General features: G+C 37.1%; 2 protein-coding genes and 1 pseudogene across 2 annotated transcripts; 1 reads left to right on the top strand and 2 right to left on the bottom strand.

Moving 5' to 3' along the window:
- Positions 1 to 937: 937 nt before the first annotated feature.
- Positions 938 to 2,553, top strand: LOC116028420 (zeatin O-glucosyltransferase-like). Its single transcript, XM_031270135.1, has one exon. It carries the CDS (start codon positions 1,010 to 1,012, stop codon positions 2,411 to 2,413), a length of 1,404 nt encoding a protein of 467 aa, XP_031125995.1. The 5' UTR covers positions 938 to 1,009; the 3' UTR covers positions 2,414 to 2,553.
- A 1,265-nt stretch (positions 2,554 to 3,818) lies between these two features.
- LOC116030383 (zeatin O-glucosyltransferase-like) lies at positions 3,819 to 5,431 on the bottom strand. The gene has a single exon (XM_031272613.1). The coding sequence runs from the start codon at positions 5,353 to 5,355 to the stop codon at positions 3,952 to 3,954; it is 1,404 nt and encodes a 467-aa protein (XP_031128473.1). The 5' UTR covers positions 5,356 to 5,431; the 3' UTR covers positions 3,819 to 3,951.
- A 1,707-nt stretch (positions 5,432 to 7,138) lies between these two features.
- LOC116030384 lies at positions 7,139 to 8,636 on the bottom strand (annotated as a pseudogene).
- Positions 8,637 to 17,893: the final 9,257 nt, after the last annotated feature.

Genomic DNA, 17,893 nt, shown 5'->3' on the forward strand with positions numbered 1-17,893 from the left:
ATACTACGTATTTATTTAAACTATTCTTCCTCCCCCTTTCTTCCCAATTATTTTGATTATTGGAGATGTCCAAGGATAGCTGAAATTTTAGTTGTAAGATATGCTAAAAAAAAATTAGAAGTCGGAAGTTGAAAATTCAAAATTCAAAAGTTATAAATTATGTAATTAAAATGTTGAGATAATATCATAATAGTATAATAATTTGAAACAAAATACATTCTCAAAATTTGTAACCAATTTTCTTGTAACTCTTTAATTTGTATAAAAAAAAATATTGTAAATGTCATTTAAATATATATTATAAATAAAATTTATCTTCTCATTTTAACCTATAAAAGATGAAGAGATGATAAAATTCTCCTTGGAGGTGTTAGTCTAGCTGCAATTGATTGGTGGCCACTGGCCAGGTACACGAATTGGAAATGTATTTCAATACAAACAATTATTACTACAGACAAACCGACCTATTCTGTGTATTTTTCTTTTTCAATTTTATTTTTATAAATATAACATACTATTAAAATATATTTTCAACAACTAAATATTATATTTTTTTGTCAATCATGAGATGTCTTGGGCATATCTTATTGTAATATGCCAATAGTTATGCCATTAGCCCATTAGCCCAGATTTTTAGACCCGGTTTCACCTTTCCTATTTTTGCAAGGTAGATCCCGATTGCTCCCGAAAAAGTAGAAAGAATATAACTTTAGATAAGGAGAATGAGAATCTAGACTTCACAATACAAGAAAGGGGGACTCAATCATAAACTTATTGATTCCATTTGTCTAGGAAAGCACACTTTTAAACTCATATCACCTTTTACACTAAACTGAATTAAGAAATAAAGTACCGATCAAATTAATATATTAAGCATTTAATTTTGTGTGAAGTGATCTCAAATAAGATGTATATCAAATATATAATATTTTATGGTTATAAATATAGAGAGGCAAAGCAAAGGATTAATACTATATCATTATCTCAGTCCAAAATCCCAGAATTGAAGATGGCCGGCGGTATCGGCCACGGCGGCGGCCCGGGAGTAGAGATGGCGGTAGTAATGGTGCCTCTGCCGGCGCAAGGGCATCTCAACCAGCTCCTCCACCTCTCCCGCCTACTCTCTTCTTACAACCTACCCGTGTATTACACCGGAGCCGCCACTCATATCCGTCAGGCAAAGCTCCGACTCCACGGATGGGATCCTCACTCCCTTTCCAAGCTCCATTTCCATGAATTCCCAACACCGTCATTCGAATCCCCTCGGCCCAACCCCGATATAAGGTACCCCACACAGCTACTCCCGGCGTTCCACGCCGCCTTGCTCCTCCGCGACCCCCTCCGCGAATTCCTCTCTGATCTGTCCAAGGAAACAAGGAGAGTGGTTGTGATTTATGATAATATGATGTCTTGGAACGTTCAGGATATTCCGAGTATACCAAACGCGGAGTGTTACGCATTTAACAGCGTTTCGGCGTTCTCGATTTACTCGTTTATTTGGGAAATTATGCAGAAGCCTCCTCTGCCGCCGGAAGCTCAAGTACTGAAAGATCTTCCGAATCTTGAGGCTTGTATGGCGCCGGAATTCTGGGAATTTAACAAGATTCAGCAACAAGCCTTGAGATTCGATTCCGGAATACTTTACAATACTTGCAGGGTGATAGAAGGAGCTTTCCTCGACTTAGTGGCTAAAGAGCCGATTATGGGAACAGGGCAGCAATGGGCAATCGGACCATTCAATCCGGTAACCCTACCGGAGAATCAAGATTCCGGTGTGCGCCACAAATGCCTGGCCTGGCTCGACAAACAAGAACGAAATTCGGTGATTTTCGTTTCATTTGGGTCCACAACTGCATTATCTGAGGAACAGATCAATGAGATCGCGATTGGGCTAGCGGAGAGCGAGCGGAAGTTCATTTGGGTACTTAGAGAGGCGGATAAAGGAGACGTTTTCGTGGGAGAAGCAAGGAGAGCCGAGCTGCCTGAAGGATACGAAGAAGGAATCAAAGGCAAGGGAATGGTGGTGAGAGATTGGGCCCCACAACTGGAAATTCTGGCCCACCCATCAACGGGCGGGTTTATGAGTCACTGCGGATGGAATTCGTGTATGGAAGGCATTTCAATGGGAGTGCCCATAGCGGCGTGGCCTATGCACTCGGACCAGCCCAGGAACGCCATGCTAATCACCAAGGTGCTGAAAATGGGTGTAGAAATTGACGATTGTAGCAGCGGAGAAATGGTTAGGTCACAGAGAATCGCAGATGCTGTTAAGAGATTGATGGGTTCAAGTGAAGGAGATGAGATGAGGAGAAGAGCAGAAGAACTAAGCCGAAAAGTGAAGGTTTCGGTGATGGATGGGGGTGCTGCTCGCATGGAAATGGATTCATTCATTTCTCACATCACCAGAGAGTAGACATACATGAATTGAAAATTATTTTGTTTTTCATTATATTGCATTTACCTTAGTAATAAACTATGAACTAATTAAAGTACCCTAATAGGGTTATTATTCATGATTTATAAGTTAAATTTCACTTCATTTCTACTACTCAATATATTTTTTGTTCTCCACCTATTCTTAATAGTTCAAGCGTTTTATTTTTATTTTACGTGAGATTTCGCTTGTTTGTCCTTAATCTTTTTATTAGCTTCATTAATTTGAAGCTACTTTCCCTTCAATACAAAATGTGTTCATAATAATCACCAAATTTTGAAACTACTTGAGTTAGTCTTCCTCAATTGTTGTTGGTGTATAATTAACTTCCATACTATAATGATTGTTATGGCTCCTTGCTCCTTAATCTACCACTTGAAGACTAAGTGAGCTGCTCATACAAATATATTTTACTTATTCTCATTTGACTCGTTATTTATGTTACCTTTAAAAAAAATAGGAGTAACTGATTTTCACTACTGAAATTTTTAATATTTGTATTGACAAAAAAAAAAGTTTATATATAAAAGAAAGATTTTTTTTTTCCACAAATAAAACAAGGACCACTATTGTTTTTGGCAAGTCATTGAAAGTTGTTGGACCAACACACACTAATCGCTAAGGAAGATCATCAGAAAATTTAAATGATTGGACCAACTAAAAATTGGTGGTTGTTAGAAATTTCCAATCATAAGTTAGTCAAAAAAGATACGTTGTATAATAATAAAAAATTAAACGTGGCAAAATCGTTTCTGCCTTCTAGAAGAAACAAGTAGAAGATAGAAAGTTAATTGCGTGGGGGATTTTTTTATTTTTTTTTAAATCTATTTTCTTAAGCTTCTTCCAAACTTCCACATCCTCCTCAGTTCTCTTATTCTTCTATTATCTTTTCCTTTCCTTTTTAATTTTTTGGTTTCCTCTTCTTCTCTTCTCTTCTTTCTTCATTATATATAAAATTATAAATGTTTTTATAGGGAATTTCAAACTGTACAAGAAAAAATCTGAATTACTAAAAAAGAATGCTTGAAAATTCTTATCACAAAAATTAATGAAAGTTAAGTTTTTTCTTTATTAAAGTATCAAAATTTTGTACAACACCCAAGGGTATCAAAAAAAAAATTAAATTCAAAATTTTCCATCCATTTTTTAATAATTGAAAATAAGTGACTTTTCAACGAATTTCTTGTTTAAAAAAATATTTTCAGCAAAATTTTCCATCCATTTTATTTTTATTTTGCTAAAGGCCTATAGCATGTGGAAAATATATATTTCTATTTTATACTCTAAATTTTTACTTGTACATACAAAATCTTGATATAGATACTTATATTGAAACACACATGAAAAAAGTAATTATCAATGCCGACCTCATCCGGAAGTAAAATTTAAGAATAGTATATAAGTTATAGCATATAGGTAATCAATCTCATTCAGAGCAAGAAATGCAATTATTGAAATTTGATTGTCACAATAATTTAATATGTATAAAATAAAAATAAAACTAGTACACTTGATCACTATTCTCTGGTGATGTGAGAAATGAAAGAATCCATTTCTAAGCGAGTAGCACCTCCATCCATCACTGAGAGCTTGAGGTCGCGGCTTAGTTCTTCCGCTCTTCTTCTCATCTCATCTCCTTCCCTTGAACCCATCAATCTCTTAACACCATCTGCGATTCTCTGTGACCTAACCACTTCTTGGCTGCTACAATCGTCAACTTCTACACCCATTTTCAGCACCTTGGTGATTAGCATGGCGTTCCTGGGCTGATCAGAGTGCATAGGCCACGCCGCTATGGGCACTCCCATTGAAATGCTTTCCATACACGAATTCCACCCGCAGTGACTCATGAACCCACCCGTTGATGGGTGGGCCAAAATTTCCAGTTGCGGCGCCCAATCTCTCACCACCATTCCCTTGCCGTTGATTCCTTCTTCGTATCCCTCCGGCAGGTCGGCTCTCCTTGCTTCTCCCACGAAAACGTCTCCTTTATCCGCCTCTCTAAGTACCCAAATGAACTTCTGCTCGCTCTCCGCTAGCCCAATCGCGATCTCATTGATCTGTTCGTCGGATAGGGAAGTTGAAGACCCGAATGAAACGAAAATCACAGAATTCTGTTCTTGTTTGTCTAGCCAGGCCAGGGATTTGTGGCGCATACCGGAATCTTTGTTCTCCGGTAGGATTACCGGATTGAATGGTCCAATAGCCCATTGCTGGCTTGCTCTGAGTATGGGTTCTTTAGCAAGTAAGTCAAGGAATGGTCCTTCAATCATCCTGCAAGAATTGAAAAGAGCACCGGAATTGAACTTCAAGGCTTCATTTTGAAGCTTGCCGTATTCATCGAAATCCGGATGCATAGCTTCAAGATTTGGAAGGTGTTTCAGTACTTGAGCTTCAGGCGGCAGAGGCCCCTTCTGCTGCACAAATTCCCAGACGAAGGAGTAAATAGAGAAAGCCGAAACGCTATGGAACACGTAAGACTCGGCGTTTGGTATGGAAGGAATGTCTTGAACATTCCAAGCCATCCAAGAATCGTAAACCACAACCACTCTCCTTGTGGTTTTGGAGAGATTTGAGAGGAAGTCGCGGAGGGGGTCACGGAGGAGCAAGACGGCGTGGAAGGACGGCGCTAGCTGAGAGGGTGACTTGGTTTTGGTGTCTGGGTCAGGGGATTGGAAAGAGGGTGTTGGGAATTCATGGAAATGAAGATTGGAAAGGGAGAGAGGATCCCATCCTTGGAGCCGGAGCTTGGCCTGCCGGAGATGAGTGGCGGCTCCGGTGTAATATATGGGTATATTGTAGGAAGAGATAAGGCGGGAGAGGTGGAGGAGCTGGTTGAGATGGCCCTGTGCCGGCAAAGGCACCATCACTACCACCACCTCTGCTCCTATGCCGCCGTTTTGTCTACTCTGCTCTCCCATCTTCAAAGATTTTGGATTTCTTTGTTCTATTAAGTCTCTGGGAAAGTCTTCATACAAGGAATAATAAATAGTAAGTCCCTCTTCCTACCGATCATTATATTATACACATGTCCACCTTATATAAGGTGTATCATTTACATTAGTTTTTAGTATTAAAAATCATTATTTGATATACTATAATAATGAACTCTCAATACATAAATAATGTATCTTCAGTATATTAAAACTAAGTATTTATTTATGATCTATAATATAATTTACCACTTCTTACTCTCTGTTAAGGTGTTATGCTGATCCCAATTAGATTGCCTCAATTTAAGTTCTTTTAAATTTGAAATGAGTTTTTAAATTTAAAAAATAGTGTGACGAAGTTAGAAAACTTAGATTACCTCAAGAGGCCTGGATTATTTTTATTTGTTCAGTTTTTTTACTCAATAAAATTTATACACATGACAAAAATTATACTCCTTAATAATATATTGATTATTTTTTCTTATATATGCCATCTAATCAAAATTAGGGGGACAAAATTTTTAACTAATGATTCTTTTGTTTAAAAGTGAGTTAAGACCACTCATGAATAAATTTTTTTTTTTTTATTATCATGTCAAATGTTTAAAAAAAAATTATCCTAATAACTTTATCCTGAACAATTTGTTTAGTACAAATTGAATTTTGTTTGGAACTATGAATTTTCATATTTCATCAATATGAAAATTTTTAAATTCCTTTGAATATCAAAGGAATTTCCGATGTAGATTGTGTGCATGGAATTACTATAGCGGGTTAGAAGATTAATGCCCCTTTAGAGTAATTTAATAATTATTAAATGAAGACAAATATGTTTGTAATCAACGTCCAAGCGACCCGGATTTAGTAGATCTTCTGCCGTTCTGCGTCATGAATGATGAAATGTATATAGTGACAGCCTTGCTTCAAAATATATACATAGTGACAGCCGTTGACTGAGGAAGCTTCGTTATTATCCAAGTCATGTGTTGTTTGTATTGGCTTTTTTTTTTTTTTTTTTTTTTTGCATTGGCTTAAACAGCTTTGATTTTTGACATGTTACATTTATCCACTTAAAAAAATCGTATTATTTTCAATTGATTATAGTTATTTGGTATCATTCATCCTATCACAGAGGTGCACATTATTAGATTAAAAAAAAAAATTGGCATAATTATTGTTGCGTGTGAGCGTGTCAAAGGAAGAACTGAGAAAAATAGAATTTCATTAGACTGTTAAGAGGTTGGCTCTTTTACAACTATGCAAGGATATTTTTGTAGGAATAATAAACTTATAAAAAAACTGAATACTAAAATGCTATATATGAAAGTATAGATAACATTATAAAACCTAGATAACTAAAAAGAATTTGATTATCTGTCTGCAATGGATAACTGAAGATCTGTTGCATTCAAGAGAAAACTGTATTGCCAAAAGCTCAGTTTGCAACATGCTGCCAGAGAATCCTGAACTGAAAACCATTCCTTGTCTTTACAATTAATTCACAAGGAAAACCATGCAACATATTACGTGTCGGTGTTTTTTGGCTCTTGGTTCCTTTGCGGTGCATGCACAATGATCTTTCACTTCTGAAAGTAATATGTAGAGAGTGTTGGCTCAAATTTTAATTTCCGTTCATTCAAAGCATTCACAGAGACAAGTTTGGTCTTCCTGTCCTCATATATATACTGAGCATTCACAGAGACGAGTTTGGTTTTCTGTCTTTTTTGTCGTTTCTTTTGGAACTTGTTGTGCTTTGAGAAGTTGGAGACAGTTTTCAAACATTATCTTAATTCATTATGGAAATTATTCAATATGTATAAAATAAAATAAAAGTAGTACACTTGATGACTTCATCACTGCTCTCTGGTGAGGTGAGAAACGAAAGAATCCATTTCTAAGCGAGTAGCACCTCCATCCATCACTGAGAGCTTGAGGTCGCGGCTTAGTTCTTCCGCTCTTCTTCTCATCTCATCTCCGTCCCTTGAACCCATCAATCTCTTAACACCATCTGCGATTCTCTGTGACCTAACCATTTCTCCGCTGCTACAATCGTCAACTTCTACACCCATTTTCAGCACCTTGGTGATTAGCATGGCGTTCCTGGGCTGGTCCGACTGCATAGGCCACGCCGCTATGGGCACTCCCATTGAAATGCTTTCCATGCACGAATTCCATCCGCAATGACTCAGAAACCCACCCGTGGATGGGTGGGCCAGAATTTCCAGTTGCCTTGCCTTTCATTCCTTCTTCGTATCCTTGAGGCAGCTCAGCTCTCCTTGCTTCTCCCACGATAACGTCTCCTTTTTCGGCCTCTCTAAGTACCCAAATGAACTTCTGCTCGCTCTCCGCTAGCCCAATCGCGATCTCATTGATCTGTTCCTCAGTTAGTGAAATTGAAGACCCGAATGAAACGAAAATCACAGAATTTTGTTCTTGTTTGTCGAGCCAGGCCAGGGATTTGTGGCGCATACCGGAATCTTTGTTCTCCGGTAGGATTACCGGATTGAATGGTCCAATAGCCCATTGCTGGCTTGCTCTGAGTATTGGTTCTTTAGCAAGTAAGTCGAGGAATGGTCCTTCAATCATCCTGCAAGAATTGAAAAGAGCACCGGAATTGAACTTCAAGGTTTCTCTTTGAAGCTTGCCGTATTCATCCAAATCCGGATGCAGATGTTCAAGATTTGGGGGAAGGTGTTTCAGTACTTGAGCTTCAGGCGGCAGAGGCCCCTTTTGCTGCACAAATTCCCAGATGAAGGAGTAAATGGAAAGAGCCGAAACGCTATGGAAGACGTAAGACTCGGCGTTTGGTATGGAAGGAATGTCTTGAACATTCCAAGACATAAAATAATCATAAATCACAACAACTCTCCTTGTGTTTTTGGAGAGATTTGAGAGGAAGTCGCGGAGGGGGTCACGGAGGAGCATGGCGGCGTGGAAGAACGGCGCTAGCTGGGAGGAGAACTTGATTTTGGTGTGTGGGTCAGAGGGTGTTGGGAATTCATGGAAATGAAGATTGGAAAGGGAGAGAGGATCCCATCCTTGGAGTCGGAGCTTGGCCTGGCGGAGATGAGTGGCGGCTCCGGTGTAATAAACGGGTATGTTGTAGGAAGAGATAAGGCGGGAGAGGTGGAGGAGCTGGTTGAGATGGCCCTGTGCAGGCAGAGGCACCATCACTACCACAACCTCCGCTCCTATGCCGCCGTTTTGGCTACTCTGCTCTCCCATCTTCAAAGATTTTGGATTTGATCGTTCCAACTCTCGGGGAATGTCTTTATACAAGGAATAATAGTACGTCCCTCTGGTAGTCTGCTTTCAAAAAATAATAATAATAGTAAGTCACATCATTATATTATAGACATGGCCCATTATATTTTATAGACATGGCCCATTATATTTTATAGACATGCCCACCTTATAAGGTGGACCATTTTACATTACTTTTTAGTACTAAAAATTCATTATTTAATATATTATAATAATGAATTTTCAATATAGAAATAATGTATATTCAGTATATTAAAAGTAAATATTTATTCATAGTCTACAATATAATTTGTCATTTTTTACTCATGAGATGTTATGCTAAGACTGATCTCAACAAGATCGGCTCAATTTATCTTCTTTTAAAATTCAGGAAATAGTCTGACGAAGTTAGAAAATTTAGTTTATCAACAAAAAAGAAAAAGTCACCCGAGAGGCCTGGATTATTTTTATTTGTTCACTTTTTACTCAATAAAATGTATACACGTGACGAAAGTTATACCCTTTAAAACTATATTTATCGTTTTTCTTATATAAGCCATCTAATTAGAATTAGCGGGACGGAATTTTTAATTAATAATTCTTTTATTTAAAAGTGTGTTTAGACCGGTCATAAATTTTAAAAAAAAAAAAAGAATTTTATTGTCATGTAAAATGTTAAAAAAAATATTATACTAATAACTTTATCCTAAACAATTTGTTTAGTACAAATTTAGTTTTGTTTGAAACTATGAATTTTCATATTTCATCAATATGAAATTTTTTATTTCCTTTGAATATCAAAGGAATTTCCCATGTAGATGTATGCAAGGAGTTAGTATGGCTCTGTTTGGCATAAGTTATTTAAGAGTTTATAGCTTATTTTTTTACATCAGAAATGAGAGGGGCCCCCTGGGGAGCTAACAACTTTGTTCCTCCACCACTCTACGAGCTCTAACGACATGCGCCACATCCTCGAGGTAAGCTTCCTCGCTCACACCTGGGCAATCAACAAACACCCTCATCTCATCACCTTGAATCGCTCAAAACGACGCTAGGCAGTCCACCACCGTATTTTGCTCCCAGTAGATCACTCGGAATGAGATTCTCCAATCCTTGTTGATCTACCATTTAATCTCATCGATGCGTTGGTGTACAGGGCAGCGCCCTGTCGAGTCTTCTTGAATCCATTGCATTATGTTTTTGGCATCAGATTGGACTTCCGTATCGCGAATCCTTCTTAGCCATGCCCATTTTAGCCCCTCAGCGATTGCACTGGCTTCGACCAGAGACATATCGCCATTGGGCGTTCTGCACGCAGCCCCTTCTATCCATTCACCATTGCTGTTCCTCAATACACCACCCCAACCAGCTTTGTTGAGACCAATTTTAACACTTCCATCAACATTAAGTGTGGTCGTGTACTCAGTAGACACTTCCCAACATAGCCGACGGACATTGTGTCTTTCAGCTACTAATAAGCTATAAGCTATGCTTGGTAATGTTTCCAAAATAAGCTAGTAGCTTAAAAGAAGAACTTATTTTGAAAAGCTACTTTATTAGGTAACTTTTCAAAAATAAGTTAATAACTTTTTACTTTTTTCCATCATTATCCTTATTAGTTTAAATAAATGACATTTTTTTAATCCCTTTCAATCAAAATCCTTTTGGCATTTCTCTTCAATATGTTTGGTTATAATTTCAATTTGGCATTTCTATGTTTGAATATTAATTTTTGTATGAACTAATTTTATGAATTATAAATATTTTGTTTTACTTTATATATTTTCAAATATATATTGTTACTTTATATTTTATTAAAATATATTGGTTTCATTGTTTTATATTTTAATATGTAAACAAACTTATTTACATTTAAAACTATTTAAATTTTATGAATATGTCCTTTTTAGTCTTTTTACATTTATCAGCTTATCAAAAGGCTGTTTTTACTGTCGGCAGAATTAGGCAAATGGATTAATTTGGCAGCAGCCACAATGGTTAGGCAAGTTGCAAAGTTTGATCAAGAATGTTAGGCAAGTCCAAGAGTTAGGCACCTACAAAGTTTGAACAAAAATATTTATTGTTTGGTCCCTACATTTTAGGCTAACTACAAAATGACCCCAATTTCTCAACTATAAATAGGGAGGTCATTTGCCATTCTTGTCATCCCAAATCATTCTATTCTTCCCTCATATACTAGAGATATTAGAGAGTTTGTTGAGTGTATTTCTCCTTCCTAGCAAGAGAGAATTATCCTTGTTTTCTCCTTGTTAGTTAGAGAGTGGTTGTAACTCCTATTTTCTCATAGTGAAATTCTTCTACCCTTGCCCGTGGTTTTTACCCTAATTTGTTTAGGGGTTTTCCACGTAAAATCTGTGCCTCATTTATTTTTCTTTCTCAAATTATTGTTGCAATCTGATCTATCCCACTTCCGCGGGCGCAACAATTGGTATCAGAGCCTTTAGATATATTGTTTAGAATTTGTTTCAAGAACAATATGGCAGCGAAATTTGAGATTGAAAAATTCAATGGGAAAAATTTCTCATTGTGGAAATTGAAGGTGAAGGCTATCCTGAGGAAAGACAACTGTCTAGCAGCTATCAGTGAAAGGCCGGTGGATTTTACTGATGACAAAAAATAGAGCGAGATGAACGAGGATGCTATGGCGGATCTATACCTATCAATAGCAGATGGAGTATTGTCAAGCATCGAGGAGAAGAAGACGGCCAAGGAGATTTGGGATCACCTCAACCGGTTGTACGAGGCCAAGTCACTGCACAACAAAATTTTCCTTAAGAGGAAATTATATACTCTTCGTATGTCAGAATCTACTTCAGTGACGGAACACTTAAATACGCTGAATACTCTATTTTCCCAGCTTACATCTCTAAGCTGTAAAATAGAGCCACAGGAGCGTGCGGAATTTCTACTTCAGAGTCTACCTGATTCGTATGATCAGCTCATCATCAACTTAACAAACAACATCCTTACAGACTATCTAGTCTTCGATGATGTTGCAGCTGCGGTTCTTGAAGAAGAAAGTCGGCGCAAGAACAAGGAGGACAGACAAGTCAATCTGCAACAGGCAGAGGCGTTAATGGTGATGAGAGGAAGGTCAACAGAACGTGGTCAAAGCAGTGGTCGTGGTAGATCAAAATCAAGTAAGAAGAATTTAAAGTGTTACAACTGTGGAAAGAAGGGTCACCTGAAGAAAGATTGTTGGAATTTACCTCAGAATTCCAATCCTCAAGGAAATGTTGCAAGTACCTCAGATGATGGAAGTGCTCTTTGTTGCGAAGCACCAATAGCCAGGGAAGGCAGAAAAAGGTTCGCGGATATATGGCTCATAGACTCGGGAGCCACATATCACATGACCTCAAGGAGAGAATGGTTCCATCATTATGAACCAATCTCAGGAGGATCTGTGTACAGCTGCGACGATCATGCCTTGGAGATTATCGGCATTGGAACCATCAAGCTGAAGATGTACGATGGAACAGTCCAAACTGTTCAGGATGTGCGGCACGTGAAGGGCCTGAAGAAAAATCTATTATCCTATGGAATATTGGATAATAGTGCAACCAAGATTGAAACACAGAAAGGAGTCATGAAGATTTTCCAAGGAGCGCTTGTGGTGATGAAAGGGGAGAAGATAGCTGCAAATCTATACATGCTGAAGGGAGAGACTTTGCAAGAAGCAGAGGCATCGGTTGCCGCATGTAGTCCAGACTCTACGCTGCTATGGCATAAGAAACTTGGGCACATGTCAGAACAAGGAATGAAGATTCTTGTGGAGCAAAAGCTACTTCCGGGGTTAACAAAGGTATCACTTCCTTTGTGTGAGCATTGTATAACAAGTAAGCAACATCGTCTTAAATTCAGCACATCAAATTCTAGAGGCAAGGTTGTTCTAAAATTGGTTCACTCTGATGTGTGGCAAGCACCGGTTCCATCCCTAGGAGGGGCAAAGTATTTTGTCTCGTTCATCGACGATTACTCTAGGAGATGCTGGGTGTACCCTATCAAGAGAAAGTCAGATGTGTTTGCGACTTTCAAAGCCTTCAAAGCACGGGTGGAACTTGATTCCGGGAAGAAGATCAAGTGTTTCAGGACAGATAATGGAGGGGAATATACAAGTGAGGAATTTGATGACTTCTGCAAGAAGGAAGGCATCAAAAGGCAGTTCACGGTGGCATACACTCCTCAACAAAATGGAGTGGCAGAGCGGATGAACAGAACCTTGCTGGAAAGGACAAGAGCAATGTTGAGGGCTGCGGGCTTAGAAAAATCATTCTGGGCAGAAGCAGTCAATACCGCCTGTTATTTGGTGAATCGAGCTCCATCAACTGCAATCGAGCTGAAGACACCAATGGAGATGTGGACTGGTAAGCCTGTTGATTATTCAAACCTCCATATATTTGGAAACATTGTGTATGCAATGTACAATGCCCAGGAAATTACAAAGTTGGATCCGAAGTCCAGGAAATGTAGATTCTTGGGGTATGCTGATGGAGTAAAGGGGTATCGCTTGTGGGATCCCACTGCCCACAAAGTTGTCATCAGCAGGGATGTTATCTTTGTAGAGGACAAGCTACAAAGAGGAGAAATTGATGATAGCACGGAAAAGGAAAAGCCAGAAACTACTCAGATACAGGTAGAGGAGGAATTTGAACAAGATTCTTCTGAAGCAGAACCGGCGCACGAGGAACCAGAACCAGAACGCTCTGGAGCTCCAACAACTCGTCAATCAGACCGTGAAAGAAGACGTCCCACTTGGCACTCAGATTATGTTATGGAAGGGAATGTTGCATGCTGCCTTCTAATAGAGGATGGTGAGCCATCAACCTTTCAGGAGGCGATAAACAGCTCAGATGTTTCCCAATGGACGGCAGCAATGCAGGAAGAAATAGAAGCTCTCCATAAAAATAATACATGGGAACTTGTGCCACTACCACAAGAAAGGAAGCCAATTGGTAACAAATGGGTCTTCAAAATCAAAAGGAATGGTGACGATCAAGTGGAGCGATATCGTGCAAGACTGGTGGTGAAGGGATATGCTCAGAAAGAAGGTATTGATTTCAATGAAATATTTTCACCTCTGGTTCGACTAACAACAGTTCGTGTAGTTTTGGCGATGTGTGCTACATTCAACTTACATCTAGAGCAGCTAGATGTGAAAACGGCTTTTCTTCATGGAGATCTTGAAGAAGAGATATATATGCTCCAACCTGAAGGATTTGAAGACAAAGAGAATCAGAACTTGGTTTGCAGGTTGAACAAATCTCTGTACGGTTTAAAGCAGGCGCCAAGGTGTTGGTATAAGAGATTTGATTCCTTCATCATGTGCCTTGGATACAACAGACTGAATGCAGACCCTTGTGCATATTTCAAGAGGTTTGGAAAAGATAACTTTGTTATATTGCTGTTGTATGTAGATGACATGTTGGTCGCAGGCCCCAACAAAGATCACATTGATGAATTGAAGGCACAACTGGCTAGGGAATTCGAAATGAAGGACTTGGGACCAGCAAACAAGATTCTAGGGATGCAAATTCACCGAGACAGAGGTAATAGGAAGATTTGGCTTTCTCAAAAGAATTATTTAAAGAAAATCTTGTCACGTTTCAGCATGCAAGATTGTAAGCCAATTTCTACCCCTCTTCCTATTAATCTCAAAGTATCCTCAAGTATGAGTCCTAGCAATGAAGAAGGGAGGATGGAGATGTCTCGAGTACCGTATGCATCAGCGGTGGTGAGTCTAATGTTCGCTATGATATGTACAAGACCAGACATTGCGCAAGCAGTGGGAGTAGTTAGTCGGTACATGGCGAATCCAGGCAGAGAGCATTGGAACTGTGTGAAGAGGGTCCTAAGATACATCAAGGGGACCTCAGATGTTGCATTATGTTATGGAGGATCAGACTTTCTTATCAACGGGTATGTGGATTCTGACTATGCAGGGGATTTGGATAAAAGTAAATCTACGACAGGATATGTGTTCAAAGTTGCTGGTGGAGCTGTAAGCTGGGTTTCAAAACTGCAAGCAGTTGTGGCTACGTCAACAACAGAAGCAGAATATGTAGCAGCTACACAAGCCAGTAAAGAAGCAATTTGGTTGAAAATGCTATTGGAGGAGCTCGGGCACAAACAAGAGTTTGTCTCTTTGTTTTGTGACAGTCAGAGTGCCTTGCGTCTAGCAAGGAATCCTGCATTTCATTCAAGGACGAAACACATACGAGTGCAGTACCATTTCATCCGAGAGAAGGTGGAAGAAGGGACAGTAGATTTGCAGAAAATCCATACCACGGACAACGTAGCAGATTTCCTAACAAAGGTAATCAATGTTGATAAGTTTACTTGGTGTCGATCTTCCTGTGGCCTGATAGAGACGTAAGCAACATGGAAAGTGCAAGGTAGAAAGAATGGTGTGAAGATATGATTGTTACAATCTAATCTTCAAGTGGGAGATTGTCGGCAGAATTAGGCAAATGGATTAATTTGGCAGCAGCCACAATGGTTAGGCAAGCTGCAAAGTTTGATCAAGAATGTTAGGCAAGTCCAAGAGTTAGTCACCTACAAAGTTTGAACAAAAATATTTATTGTTTGGTCCCTACATTTTAGGCTAACTACAAAATGACCCCAATTTCTCAACTATAAATAGGGAGGTCATTTGCCATTCTTGTCATCCCAAATCATTCTATTCTTCCCTCATATACTAGAGATATTAGAGAGTTTGTTGAGTGTATTTCTCCTTCCTAGCAAGAGATAATTATCCTTGTTTTCTCCTTGTTAGTTAGAGAGTGGTTGTAACTCCTATTTTCTCATAGTGAAATTCTTCTACCCTTGCCCGTGGTTTTTACCCTAATTTGTTTAGGGGTTTTCCACGTAAAATCTGTGCCTCATTTATTTTTCTTTCTCAAATTATTGTTGCAATCTGATCTATCCCACTTCCGCGGGCGCAACATTTACTAAACACTTTTGCATAACAGCTAACTTAACAGCTCTACAGATATTTTCAAAAAAAAAAAAAACAAAAAAACAACTATACAGATTTCAACTACTAGCTTATAGTTTTTCAGTTTTCAACTATCCTTTTAGATAGGTTTGCCAAACAAAACCTATAACGAATTGAAGATTAATGCCCCTTTAAAGCAATTTAATGATTATTAAATGAAGAAAAGTATGATTGTAATCAAAGTCCAAGCGACGGGAGTTTAGTACATCTTCTGCGTCATGAATGATGAAATATATATAGTGGCAGCCGTTGACTTTATTGGCTTTTTTTTTTTTTTTTTTAATCTTTTTGCATTGGCTTAAACAGTTTGGATTTTTGACATGTTACATTTATCCACTAAAAAGACCGTATTATAGTTATTTGGTATCATTCCATCATATCACAATTCACAGAGGTGCACATTATATAAAATAAAAATCTACACTATTAATAAAAATAAAATCTTAAACTTTAACTTTTCGCTCGAAACACTTTATACTATTAAGGTTTACGTAATATTGTAAAATATATTAATACAATTCCTATTCGTACTACAATTGTATATGGTAATACAATTCCTAATAAAGTATATTCTTCCTACTTTCCTATTCGTAATACAATTTTATCTTAAAATTACTAATCATAATAATACAGTACATATATTTCCCTGCAACATAATCTATACTATTAATAAAAAAAATCTTCAATTTTAACTTTTCGCTAAAAACACTCATATACTATTAAGGTTTGCGTAATATTGTAAACTATTGTAATACAATTTCAATTCGTACTACCATTGTACATTAAAATATGGTAATATAACTCCTAATAAAATATGTTCTTCCTTACATTCCTATTTGTAATATAATTAAAGATTAAAATTACTAATCTTAATAATACAGTACATATATTTCCTTACAGCGTAATCTATACTATTACAGGACGTTTGGTTGGAGGAAATTATAATTCCATTCTAACTTGATTCTCACCTAATTCCGAATGCAACAAAATTCCTTCGTTTGGTTGGAGGGAATTGCAATTCCGCTGCTTAGTCCGCCGGAGAAGGAAAAAAAGTTGGTTCGCCGGAGAAGAAAGGAAAAATGTGAAATGACTAAAATGACCCCATTATTTTAACTTCCGGCGATATTTGGCCGGCAATTTGGCCGGAGTGACCAAAATTGATAAAAAATTAAATAGTCATGGTATGCAATTAACAGTTTTGAAAGTCGTGGACTGCAATTAAAAGGACCCCCTATAGTCAGTGGACCAAAATGACAATTTTCTCTATGGTAATACAATTTCTAATAAAATATATTATTCACTACTTTCCTATTTGTAATACAATTCTAGATTAAAATTAATAATCGTAATAATACAGTATGTATATTTCTATACTATTAATAGAAACAAAATCCTCAATTTTAACTTTTCACCCAAAACACTCCTATGTTATTAAGGTTTGCGTAATATTGTCAAATATTGTAATACAATTTCTATTAGTACTACAATTATATATTAAAATATGCCAATACAATTCCTAATAAAATATATATCCTTCCCAATTTTATATTCATAATACAATTCTAGATTCAAATTACTAATCGTAATAGTACATTACATATATTTCGGCAACGTAATCTATACTATTAATAAAAACAAAATCCTCAATTTTAATTTTCCGCCCAAAACACTCCTATACTATTATGGATTGCGTAATATTTTAAAATATTGTAATACAAATCTTATTCGTACTACAATTGTACATTAAAATATGATAATACAATTCCTAATAAAATATATATTTTCCCCACTATCATATTCGTAATACAATTCTAGATTAAAATTACTAATCGTAATAATACAGTACATATAATTCCTGCAACGTAATCTATACTATTAATAAAAACAAAATCCTCAATTTTAACTTTACGCCCAAAACACTCCTATACGATTAAGGTTTACGTAATATTGTAAAATATGGTAATATACAATTTCAATTCGTACTACAATTGTACATTAAAATATTGTAATACAAATCCTAATAAAATATATTCTTCCCTATTTTCTTATTAGTAATACAATTCTAAACTAAAATTACTAATAATAATAATACAGTACATTTATGTCCTGCAACGTAATCTATACTATTAATAAAAACAAAATCTTTATTTTTAACTTCATGCCCAAAACACTTCAATGTTATTAAGGTTTGCATAATATTGTCAAATATTGTAATACAATTCCCTATTCGTACTACAATTGTACATTAAAATATGCTAATACAATTCC

The sequence above is a fragment of the Ipomoea triloba genome, chromosome 9 (genome assembly GCF_003576645.1).
Source record: "Ipomoea triloba cultivar NCNSP0323 chromosome 9, ASM357664v1".
NCBI lineage: Eukaryota > Viridiplantae > Streptophyta > Magnoliopsida > Solanales > Convolvulaceae > Ipomoea > Ipomoea triloba.

What these genes read in the sequence shown, in the direction of transcription:
- LOC116028420 (XM_031270135.1), top strand. Translation starts at nt 1,010, where the DNA reads ATGGCCGGCGGTATCGGCCACGGCGGCGGCCCGGGAGTAGAGATGGCG.
- LOC116030383 (XM_031272613.1), bottom strand. Translation starts at nt 5,355, where the DNA reads ATGGGAGAGCAGAGTAGACAAAACGGCGGCATAGGAGCAGAGGTGGTG.